At 40.9% G+C, this 13,456-nt stretch overlaps 1 protein-coding gene across 1 annotated transcript in view; it reads left to right on the forward strand.

Moving 5' to 3' along the window:
• Positions 1 to 13,456, forward strand: part of mtrex (Mtr4 exosome RNA helicase) — a 73,423-nt gene that overhangs the window by 58,550 nt on the left and 1,417 nt on the right. Inside the window, exon 16 of the mRNA XM_048597062.1 lies at positions 11,071 to 11,175. Coding sequence (XP_048453019.1) covers positions 11,071 to 11,175 — 105 coding nt within the window. The remainder of the gene's footprint in view (positions 1 to 11,070; positions 11,176 to 13,456) is intronic.

Raw genomic sequence — 13,456 nt, forward strand, 5'->3', positions numbered from 1 at the left:
TACTTTTCTTACCCTGGAACCTTTTACTTTTCTTACCCTTTTTCCTAGGAATTCTAGGCAAGGAAATTGCACAGAAAAGTCCCTTAAAATCATCTTTGCTTCTGTAAGGTTTAAAGATGCATCCGTAATAACTACTGTAAAACTCTGGATTTAAACATGCTATCTGTTCTCGTGATCCATTGCATTGTGTCAAGCTCTGCTGTTTAATGTTCTGTTATGTTTTAATGAGTTTAAATAGCACGACTCTTTGTGCTGTACACTCAAATGTTAAATGTCATAGACCATAAGATGTCGGAGCAGAATTAGGCCATTCAGCCCATTGAATCTGCTCCACCATTCGATCATGATTGATGTGTTTCTCAACCCCATTCTCCTGCCTTCTCACCGTAACCCTTGATCCCCCTACTGATCAAGAACCGATTTATCTCTGTCTTAAATGCACTCAATGATCCAAAGCCTTCTGCAGCAATGAGTACCGCTGATACAACGCCCTGTGGCTGAAGAAATTCCTCCTAATCTCAGTTCTAAAGGGTGGAAACATCTTCTCCATGTTTACTCTTTTCAGGCCTCTTGGTATTCAGTAAGTTTCAATGAAACTGTCCTCATATGTCAAGCCTTTCATTCCCAGGATCATTCCTGTAAACCTCTGTTGGACCCCATCAAACACCAGCACATCCTTAGATCTGGGGCCCAAAACTGCACTCAATATTCCAAATACGGTCTGACCACAGCCTTATACAACCTCACCAGTATATCTGAACTCTTGTATTCTACCTTTCTTGAAATTAATGCTAACACTGCATTTGCCTTCCTAACTGCCAAATGAACGTGTATGTTAACCTTAAGAGAATTCTGAATTAGGCCTCTGATTCTGGAGAAAGTGTAACAGAACAATCTTGAAAACGTATTCAGCTTCATAGTCATAGAGTCACAGAGTCATGGCCATAGATGTCCACAGTACAAAAAAGGCTCTTCCGCCCACTGAGTCTGCACCAATGAAAACTAAACACCAGACTATGCCTTGCCATTGCAAGCACACATCTAAATAGTTCTTAAATATCATGAGGGTTTCTGTCTCTACCACCTTACAGGCAGTGAGTTCTAAATTCCCACTGCCCTCTGAGTGAAAAATCTTTCCTCACATCCCATTGAAACCTCCTGTCCTTTATCTTAAGTCTATTCCCCTGGTTGTTGATCCAAGGGGTCAAGTTCCTTCCTTCCAATCTTTTCTATGCCCTTCATAATTATGTACTACTCAATCTCATTCAGTCTCTGTCTCCTCTTCTCCAAGGAAATGACACCAATCTATCCAAGATTTGTAGCTCGGGTTGTTGGCTTGCTCGCCAAGCTAGCTGCTAATCGTACAGACATTTCATCACCATGCTAGGTAACATTATCAATGCGGCCTCCGATGAAGCAATCTTGTTCTGCTCTGCTTTGAATTCATATGATCCGGTTAAGTTGGGTCGTGTCATTTCTGGTGCTTTTTTGCATGGATTTGTATATGGGGTCTAATTCCACTTGTTTGTTGATGCATTTCGGGTTGAAAACCAAGCCTGTAGGAATTCCTATGCGTGTCTGTGGTTGGCTTGAGCTAGGATGGTCACGTTGTCCCAGTTAAATTGATGGCCTTCATCGTCCGAGTGCATTGAGACGAGGGAAAATCCATCATATTGTTTTCCTGCTAACTGGTGTTCATGTATCCTGATGGCTAGTTTCCTTCTGGTCTGGCCAATGTGATGTTTGTTACTGTCATTGCAAGGTATTTTGTAAACTATGTTGGTCCTGCATGCCATGGGTATGGGGTCTTTGGCCCTTGTGAATGTTTGTTGTGGTGTGGCTGCGGGTTTGTGTGCTACCATGATTCATAGCGGTCGTAGGAGTCTTGTTGTCAGTTCTGATATGTTCTTGATATAGGGTAGTGTGGCCAGTGTCTTGGAGTGTACTATATCCTCTTGGCGTTGTCTATCCAGTGGGAACCTGCAGATGAAGTTGTTGGGATATCCGTTGTTAGCAAAAACCTTGTATAGGTGCTCTTCCTCCTTCTTGCATAGTACTGGCATGTTGCAGCATGTTGTGGCTCATTTGAATAGTGTCCTAACACAGCTTTGTTTGTGGACGTTGGGGTGATTACTGTGGAAATTGAGGAATTGGTCAGTTTGGTTTCCCTTCCTATACATTGTGGTTTGGAACACCCTGTTGGTCATTCGTTCTAACCAGATGTTTCGGAACGAAAGTTGATTGTTGTCTTTCTCTTCTCTCATAAATTTGATCCCAGCGAAAACATTGTTGATGAGATGGTGTGTTTCTTCTAACTTGCTGCATTTAATGATGACGAGCGTGTCGTCCACATATCGGATCCACAGTTTTGGCTGTATGAGGGGAAGGGTAGTGCCTTCCAGTCTTTGCATGTCTGATTCTGCAATAAGTCCTGAGATGGGTGACCCCGTAAGTGTGTCATTGATTTGTTTGTGTATTTGTCCTGCATTTTTTAGCCTCTTCAGCATTTGGGTGATCCTGTTTGCTATCTGCAGTAAAGCAGATTTTTCTGAAGAAGGGTCTAGGCCTGAAACGTCAGCTTTGCTGCTCCTCTGATGCTTCGTGGCCTGCTGTGTTCATCCAGCTCTACACCTTTTTATCTCAGATTCTCCAGCATCTGCAGTTCCTATCTCTGCTGTCTGCAGTGTTGGGTCTATCTCCACCCGTTGGTAAGTGTGTGTATCTGCAAGCAGTGCCTGTGTTTTCTCAATGTCGTCCAGTTTGTTCATAATGATGGTCATGCGCCCTTTGTCCACTGGTAGGATTATGACGTTCCTGTCTTTCTTGAGTCCTTCGAGTGCTTTTCTCTCTGATGTGTTGAGGGTGCTGGATGCAGCAGCAACGCTGACTCCAAACAGTTTCATCTGCAAGGAAAACATACTCCGACCACTGGACCTATGCTTCACCACAAACTTCATCTTTAACGGCCAAGTATACATACAAATCAATGGCATTTCTATGGGGTCACCCTCTTAGGACTTATTGCAGAGGCAGTCATGCAAACACTGTAACGCACTACCCTCCCCCTCATACAGTCAAAACTGTGGATCCGATACATGTACGACATGTTTGTCATTATTAAACGCACCAAGTTAGAAGAAACACTCCATCTCATCAACAGCGTTTTCACTGGGATCAAATTTACGAGAGCAGAAGAAGACAGCAATCGACTTCCGTTCCTAAACATCAGGGTAGAACAAATGACCAATGGGGTGTTCCAAACCACAGTATATGGGAAGGCAACCCACACAGCAATTTCCACAGCAATTACCCCAACGTCCACAAACAAAGCTGTGTTAGGACACTATTCAAACAAGCCTCAACACGCTGCAACATGCCAGAACTATGCAAGAAGGAGGAAGAGCACCTATACACGATATTTGCTAACAAAGGATATCCGAACAACTTCATCCGCAGGTGCATCCTAGATGGACAACACCAAGAGGACACAGTACACTCCAAGACACTGGCAACGCTATCCTATATCAACAACATATCAGAACTGACAATGACTCCTACAACCACTAGGAATCATGGTAGTACACAATCCCACAGCCACACTTTGATAAACATTCAGAAGGACCAAAGACCCCATACCCATGACATGCAGAACCAACATAGTTTACAAAATACCTTGCAATGACTGCAACAAACATTACATTGGCCAGACCAGAATGAAACTAGCCATCAGGATACACGAATACCAGCTCGCAGCAAAACAACACGACGAGCTTTCCCTCATCTCAGTGCACTCGGATGATGAAGGCCATCAATTTAACTGGGACAACGTGACCATCCTAGCTCAAGCCAACCACAGACACGCATGGGAATTCCTACAGGCCTAGTTTTCAACCCGTAATTCAATTAACAAACATGTGGAATTAGAGCCCATATACAAACCCATGCAATAAAGAACTGGAAATTACACGACCCAACTTAACAGACCGGATCATGTAAATTAAAGCGGAGTAGAACAACGTTGCTTCACTGGAGGCCGCACTGATGATGTTACCTAACATGGTGACAAAATGTCTGCACGATAACAGCCAGATCGGCGGGCAAACCAACAGCCTCACCAATCTATCCAATAACTTCATAACTAAAACTGTCCAATCTAACTTCTTGGAAAATCTCCTCTGTGCCCTATAGAGTGCAGTCACATCCCTCCTATGATTGTACACAGTACTCTAGCTGTGACAGATCAGCATTTTATACAGTTCCAGTATATTCTCCCTGATCTTAAACTCTATGCCTCAGTTCATACAGACAAATATTCCATGTGCCGTCTTAACGACTTTACTTACCTGAACCTCGGTGCATTACAGGGTTCTGCCATTCATCATGTATTCCCTTGCCTTGTTTGTTCTGCCCAAGTGCATCACCTCACACTTATCCAGATTGATTTCCATTTGCCACTGATCAACCATCTGACCCTCCCATCCATATCCTCCTGTAACCTAACCTAACGCTATCCTCCTCATGACTTACCACCCCACCAACTTTCGTGTCATCTACAAACTTACCAAACAGTGTCCCTACATTTCAGTCTAAATCATGTATGTATACCAAAAATAGCAACAACCTCAGCCCTGATCCATGTGAACCCCCCTGGACACAGGCTTACAGTCACAGAAACACCCCTCAACCTCTCTGCATCCTGCTGCTAACCCATTCTGGATCCAATTAGCCAAATTTCTTTGGATCCCAAGGGCTCTCACCTTCACTATCAGTCTCCTCTGCGGGATCTTATCAAAAGCCTTGCTGATGTCCGAGTAGACTACATCAAATGTATTGCCCTCATCTACACACCTGGTTACCTAGATTTATAGATTCACACAGCGCAGAAAAGGCCCTTCGGCCCATCGAGTCTGCGTTGACATAACTACCATTGAATGCGTGCTAATCCCAATCTTCTGCACTTGTCCCTTTTCCTTGGTTGTTATGATATTTGAAGTACTCATCCAAATATGTTTTAAAGGTTGTGAAGTCTTAAGTTTCCACTACCTTCCCAGACAGTGCATTCTGGATTCCCCCACTCACTGAGTGAAAAGTAGTTTTTTCCAAATCCCCTCTGGATCTCGTGCTCCTTACCCTAAAATCGATGCCTTCGTGATTGTCCCCTCAACCAAGAGGAACATCTGCTCTCTCTTCACCGTGTCCGTACCCCTCATAATCTTCCACACCTCAATCATGGCTCCCCCCACCTTTCAAAAAATTCAATCAAGTTGGACAGACATGACCTCCCTGTAACAAAACCGTGTTGACCATTCTTTATTAATCCCTGCTTCTCCGAGTGCAGATGAATTCTGTCCCTCAGAATTGTTTCCCATAGTTTCCCCACCACAAAGGTTAGCCTGACAGCTCTGTAGTTTGCTGATTTATCCCACGCTTCATTCTCGAATAACGGCACCACATTGACTGTCCTCCAAACCTCTGGCACCTCTCCCTGGGGGCAGAGAGGAATTGAAAATTATTACCCGCCCCCTTTCCTCACTCAGAACCTCCTGTCTGTCTATGCTAATTTTTAAAATTGTATCACTGTCTTTCTCCCTAATTTCAGTATCTGCATTGTCCTGTCCCTCGTGAACACTGACAACTTTGCTTTTTTCTCACAATTGTTCTGGTGCAGAAGGCAGCCATTTGGCCCATCTTAAGAAGTGAGCATGGAAGGTTTGAATCTTTTCTTCTGCATATGAACCTGAATAGCATTTATTAATGGATACTTCTGATTTTGTAGTTTTTAATCCATTTAAGATTGCTCTCTTGTAGGCTCAAAGAGCATTAAAATAGTGGTTGTGACCCCATTATACCTGAAGAGTATACATGTTTATTTTTATTTCTAAAGACAGTTTTCCTCACTCCAAATGCAAGCTAAATACTTTGTGCTAATTCTTTCAGAGATTGAGTTTTCACTAGACATGCTGGTCAGTTTTCTTCATTTAAAGAAAGCTGTCATGTTGAGATATAGTTTGTTGCTAAGTAGCATTTATTTCCCTCAAACTTTCACCATGTTATGGAGGTATTTCTGTTATGTACCAAAGCAGTGAAATAAAATTCTAATTACACAATACTTAAAGCTGTGGAAAAATAATTGTCCCATCTTTGTATATCCATTCATAAAAAAAATCTCTTACCTTGAATTTTGCATGTTTCTTAAATGATTCCAGAATTTTCATTCACTGTTTGAAGATTCTAAAGTTATCGTTTTGAACCTGTCTCCTGTTCCCACTCTTTAATTCAAAGTAGTATTCCATAATTAACGTATTTGCTCTATTAGTTATCTTGCAAACCTCTGTAAGGTCACCTCCAATACCTCTGTTACAGTCAGAGAAGCCTCCAGTTTCTCAGATCTTTACTCAAATCTCTGATGCAAGGATCAGCATCATAGCTCTTTTAGGCACAGTGCCACTGTTTGAAGATCTCATTTATTTCTTAACAATCACTTAACAATCTTAACTGAGTGTAGTAGGGTGCACAGTTTGATCCAATGACACTCTGTGTAAGCTTCAGGAACTGTATCTCATCTTTCAGTTTGGTACTTTGCAGACTTCCAGACTCAACACTGAATTCAGCAATTTTGGATGGTCAAATCTGTCCTGAATTTTGTTTCCTTTCTTACATTTGCTTCATTTTTTTTTGCTGTCATACAGTAGCATATCTGCTCTAAGCACTTCCTTTTTTTTGTTTCTTTCTTGCCCCATGGCCATGGAGGGTGAGCTAATGTCATTCAGTCTCTCCTGTTTCCCACATTATATATCCAACTTTCCTTTTGGCCCCGCTCCTCAGGTCCTTTGTTCAACACCTATTGCATCTCCTCAGTTTTGATGAAAGGTCACAAATCTGAAATATTAACTTGTTTTACTCTCCACATATGCTCCTTAACATGCTGAGTTTTTCCTGAATTTTCTGGTTTCCTCTGATTTATAGTGTTTAAGACATCTAGTTCAATGTTCTATCAGCATTGGTGATTGCAATGCATAATCTGAAATATTGAGCCAAGTAAGACTTTGTTTCATTTAATTTCCATTCTCAGTCGTGGAGTACTTGTTTCACCTAGTTTGTCTTACAATATTTTAACCTTGTCTGCATCAAATTTCATCTGTTGCTTGGCCCACTCATTTTGTTTTGCTGATCCTGTAGTTTCACAGCTGGCACTTTAATTCCACTCTACTTCCTAATTTGATATTGTGGCCAATCAGACTATTTTCCATTGAGTAACTGAGCCTCCTTCCCCCAGCACACTCACGTTAGCTTAGTTGCCTAATGAGGTATGACATTAAACTAACATTGGGTTTTAATGATGGGAAGCTTGTTGTGCCCTAGATTTTTAAGTAAGTCGGAAGTTTTACTAACAGCAACAACCTAGAGACTTTAACATCATTAACTGTCTCACATTATTTCAGAGAATTTAAGGTTGTAAATGGTGCTTTGCTAGCTTTGATTACTAGTGCATATGGGTGAAAATTTTGTCCTGTTAATGTGTAATTAAAGGTTGAAATGAAACTTGAATTGTGCCAAGTGCAGCGTGGCTCTGCTTTTGGAATTGCAGCAACTTTAGTTGTCTTGGATTTCTGCCCTGTTCTGATTCATTCCAGATGGGTTTTTGGACTTCTTGCAACCTTGGGATTCATGGACAGAAATTCATTTATAGTTATGCCAGATTTTTTTTGCAGCAGTTCTGACAGTATTGCAGATCAACAAAGGGAGTAATTTATTTCACTACAGGACTTTGCCATGCAATAATTAAAATGATTCTAATCAAAGCCACTTAATATTCAAGGTAAATCTGCGACATTTTTGTTTGATTTTCAAGGCCCCATATCTACAAATGATGCACAGCCTTCTCAAATCTAACAACATTTGTACATTATGGCGAGTCCAAATCTCTGCTTTGAGGATTGCATTTCGCTGAGCAACAACGATGCCTTTTTGTAATGACACATCAGCTTCATTCAGAAATGCATATTGCTGCGCTGCACATTGAGGCTAACATCTGTCACATTGAAAACATGATGTCATAACACTGAGCCTGTCACTTGGATATTTCCATATTTAAACAATGAACCTGAAATGATTATAAGATGGAATATATGTTTAAACTTGTGAAGCGTTTTGTTTTTAGTTGACTAGGTGATTTTGAAAATATTGGCTTGTGGTAAATAATTCATTCAGGTTACCATTAATTTCCATTCATGGACTGTTATATTTGTTATTAATTTGATAAAACATCAGCTGTTGACTTATTCCTTTGAAGTTTATCAAAGTAACACAGTTGCAATTTGAAAAGTTTGGACTAAATATAACGGAGTCAACTGTTCTATTACAAAAATCCATCTTGTCTGTAATGTTAATACTATACCCAAAATGTACTGAATGCTGCCATGCATTAAATGATTTGTTAAAAATTGAACTTAATTCTGAAGACAATCAGAATCTTTAAATCTCTGCCTGCCATCAAGATATAGGCATTAATCAATTGTGACAAATCCATCAGGTATATAATCTTTTAATTGTTCACGAGAATGCACTTCCCTGGCAATTATTGCCCACCTTAAATTGCACCGGAAAGCATAAGCTATTTGTTGGAACTTCCTAAAGTTCAAGATTGGGGTTTTAAAACCAGCATTGAAAGGAATAGACACATTAGAACATAGAATATAGAACAGAACAGTACAGCACAGTACGCCCACGATGTTGTGCTGAACTTTTACCCTAAACCTAAGGTCTATCTAACCTCCACCCCTACCTTATACTATCATCCATATGCCTATCTCATAGCCACTTAAATGCCCCTAATGAGGCCGACTCCACTACCCTCTCCGGCAATGCATTCCACGTCCCGACCACTCTCTGAGTAAAGAACCTACCTCTAACATCTCCCCTATATCTACCTCCGCTCACTTTAAAACTATGCCCCCTCGTAATAGCTACCTCCACCCTAGGAAAAAGTCTCTGGCTGTCCATTCTATATACACCTCTGATCATTTTGTACACCTCTATCAAGTCACCTCTCATCCTTCGTCGTTCTAAAGAGAAAAGCCCTAGCTCTCTCAACCTTTCCTTGTAAGACTTTCCCTCCATTCCAGGCAACATCCTGGTAAATCTCCTCTGCACCTTTTCCAACGCTTCCACATCTTTCCTGTAATGAGGCGACCAGAACTGGACACAATACTCCAGATGTGGCCAAACTAGGCTTTTGTATAGCTGGAGCATAACTTCACGGCTCTTGAACTCAATCCGTCTATTAATGAAAGCTAATGCACCATACGCTGGCTTAACAACGCTATCCACCTGGGTGGCAGCTTTCAGGGAACTGTGAACATGAACCCCGAGATCCTTCTGCTCCTCCACACTGCCAAGAATCTTTCCGTTAACCCTGTATTCTGCTTTCAAGTTTGTCCTTCCAAAATGAATCACCTCACACTTTTCAGGGTTAAACTCCATCTGCCACTTCTCAGCCCAGCTCTGCATCCTATCTATGTCCCTTTGTAACCTAGAACAGCCCTCCGCAGTATTCACTACGCGACCCACCTTCATATCGTCAGCAAACTTACTAATCTACCCTTCCACTCCTTCATCCAAATCATTTACAAAAATCACAAATAGAAGAGGACCCAGGACAGATCCTTGTGGTACACCACTCGTAACTGAGCACCATGTTGAATATTTTCCGTTCACTACCACCCTTTGACTTCTAAGGGTCAGCCAATTCTGAATCCAATCTGCCACATTTCCCCCTATCCCATGCCTCCTTACCTTCTGCATGAGCCTACCATGGGGAACCTTATCAAACGCCTTACTTAAATCCAGCCATCCTTACCACATCCACTGCTCTACCTTCATCCACGTGTTTGATCACCTCTTCAAAGAATTATTTCACCCTGTCACGCCCCCTCTGCTATTAAATTCCTGATCAACACTATAGCACTTCAAAATTGATGTCCAAAATTCTTTACCCTTATCTCCCCACTGCTGCCATCCACAAGAATATCAAGCCTGTGTACTTGTACTGAGACCTGCATTCCTGTCGTTCCATTTTCATTGACTTTCAATGTCTCAAAGTCAACAGGAGGATTTATTTTCTGGATGTGGAGGTGCAGGTGTTGGACTGGGGTGGGCAAAATCAGAAGTCACACAAAACCAGGTTATAACCAACAGATTTATTTGAAATCACAAGCTTTCAGAGTGATGCTCCTTCATCAGGTGATTTCAAACCTGATGAAGGAGCAGTGCTGTGAAAGCTTGTGATTTCAACTAAACTTGTTGGACAATAACTTGGTGTCATGTGACTTCTGAGTGTTTTATTTGGCCCTCACATCACATCATGGCTTCAACCTTTGCAGTCATCTCCAACCCTCTGGCCTCATTTGTAATTTCTAAACCTCCAACATCTCTGTCATTCCACTTTCTGTCTTAATTTCAAACTTTTTCTCAAGAACTTTCTTTTAGATCATGTTCTTTATCCATTTTTTGCTGCTTTATTACCTGTCCATGCATAGTTACCCAACTGTAAAATATTGAGATAATTCTGTTCAATAATGAGTATTCTTGTTAACGTAGGATTAAAGTAGCATCTGTCTGTAATTAACTACTGGAGTGACATCTTTGTAGGGTAGGTCTGCATTATGTAATAAATCTCGAGATTTTTGTTTCAGAAAAAATGTTCATTTGATATGTAAACTAAAACCTAACCACTTATAGAATGCCAGTCAAAATCCTGCATCCCAGTATGTTTCACTGGAATCCTAATGATATTACTTATATCAACATTGCATTTTTTCGTTTTGCAGCATACACCATGTTTTATGTAACACTGAGGTATTTGATTAGCAATATTTACACCTTGTTATATGGGGAAAAGTCATGAAATCCAAATTTATCAAAGACCATTAAGCCAATGGAAGTGCAATAAGGCCATCATTAAAGCTAGCCAAGCTAAATTAATATGGTCCATATTTGCTGTTTTTTTAATAAAAAATCTTTTTTCTGCCCAATTAATACAGCAATGATCATTTTGTTATTTTTAAACAGGGAGTATAATTCGCTGTATGAGACGATTGGAAGAACTTCTTCGGCAGATGTGTCAAGCAGCAAAGGCCATAGGAAACACAGAACTGGAAAATAAATTTGCAGAAGGTTTGTATTTAAGTCATTATTACTATTGGGAGGGTTGTATTGCCAAGTTTTAAAAAAGTTCTTTTTGTTCTGCAATCATATATTGCAGTAATGTCATTCCCAGCTTAACATATTCACGGTTGATTATTTACCTTTTCCATAAAAGTAGTGATTGTTCAAAGGAAACATTATTCTCTCCCTGGAGGTTCAGTTCATTGACATGACTTAAGCTATAGGTTTTGGCAGATCAAAACAACCGATGCCAGGGAAATTCCATCCAAAGTAAATGTAATGGGATTTAGTGACTATTACAATAGGGAACAAAAATTCAGATAGCTTTGGAAAAATGTCAAAAGATATCTCAACTATTAGCAGTCATTGCCAACCCCTAAGGAGCAGAGGACTGAGAAGAGACACATAAACTTGAGAAAGGGGAACCCAAGATATTGGCTTCCATTTGACTGGAAAAACGAAGCCCTTTACCTAACTACTGAAGTCAGAGGTCACACGATACCAGATCATTGTCAGACACGTTTATTTGTGATCACAAGCTTTCGGAGCATAGCCCCTTTTTCAGGTGACATGAGAGAGAAGCACGCAGGCACAGAATTGTGATTGATGTGTCAGATAATAAGTCTCTGCAGGTGATCAGAAGTGTCTGATGGTGTGAGTAAAGCGTCAACAGCTGAATAATAAGTGAAGGGATGACCAAAAATCCGATTAAGTGAGGCAGGGAGATAATTACAAAAAATTAAAAATAAGGTGGTGCTGGAGACAAACCAAATGACTGGAATAACAAGAAAGAGATAAGTCGCACGCCAAGGGTCTAACCAAAGTAATAAGTAATTCAAAACTGTACAAACTAATTAAGGTAGAGAGATCATAACAATTAATCATGGTGATGGTGTCAAAACAGGACAGTAAGGAAGATTTTATAGATACAGTTGGGTCACATATGGTGCGACATGAACCCAAGATCACGGTTGAGGCCGTCTTCATGGGTATGGAACTTGGCTGTTAGTCTCTGTTCAGTGACTTTGTGTTGTTGTGTATCTCGAAGGCCTCCTTGGACAGCGTTTACCCAAAGATCGGAGGCTGAATGTCCTTGACCGCTGAAGTGTTCCCCGACTGGGAGGGAACATTCCTGTTTGGTGATTGTTGCGCGGTGTCCATTCATCCATTGTAGCATCTCCATGATCTTGCCAATATACCATGTCTCAGGGCATCCTTGCCTGCAGCCAACATATGAGATAGACAACATTGACTACGTCACATGAGTATCTGCTGTGTACGTGGTGGGTAGTGTTACCATGTGTGATAGTAGTATCCATGTCAATGATCTGACATGTCTTGCAGAGGATGTAATTGTCTCTCTGTCTCATTTAATTGGATTATAAGTCATCCCTTCACTTGTTATTCAACTTTTGACACTTTACTTGCCCTGTCTAACACTTTTGACCACCTGCAGAGGCTTATTATTCAACATTCCACTTGCACCATTTGTATGATCTTTTGATCTCTCTGCCTATAAATTCTGTGGCTGTGTGCTTCTCTGACTTCAACTGATGAAGGGGCTACACTCCGAAAACTTGTGATTTCAAATAAACCTGTTGGACTATGACCTGGTGTCATGCGACTTCTGACTTTGTCCACCCCAGTCCAACACCGGCACCTCCACATCCTAATTCCTGAAATGTGAAGTGATGAGGAACAGCTCTTTCACCTCCACAAATGAACAATGCAGTACCATATGTGGCTGATCACAACTGTAACTAGGTGGGCCAGCTTTCATAGCGTACGTGCTTACTTGGCTTAAAACAGACAACGGTGCATGGTAGTTGACAAATTGGAATACCAGGCCATGCACTAAAAATGGCAACGGTCATAATAATTTTAATTCATCGAGTCATTTAACTGCATTATGTTTCATAAATAAAGCTTTGTGATGAAACTGTCAACAGGACTTCTTTGAAGAACTTACTTGGATAATTTCCTAGACTTGCTTCAACAATGACCTTACCTCAATTGGAAGGTCAGAATTGGGCAATATTTGCTGATGATTGCACAGTGTTCAACACCATTGGTGACTCTTCAGATGCTAACTTGACCCATATCTGTATGCAGCAAGGCATGAAGAGCATCTAGTCTTGGTCTGATAAGTAACATTTGTGCCACAAATTCCAGACAATGACCCTTCCAACTAATAATCTAATCATCAGCCCTTGATGTTCAAAGGCACTACCATTGAATCCCCCATATCCTAGGGGTTACGAGTCATCAGAAACAGAACTGGACCGATTAT

Source organism: Rhincodon typus, chromosome 1, assembly GCF_021869965.1.
Source record: "Rhincodon typus isolate 14 chromosome 1, sRhiTyp1.1, whole genome shotgun sequence".
Classification (NCBI taxonomy): domain Eukaryota; kingdom Metazoa; phylum Chordata; class Chondrichthyes; order Orectolobiformes; family Rhincodontidae; genus Rhincodon; species Rhincodon typus.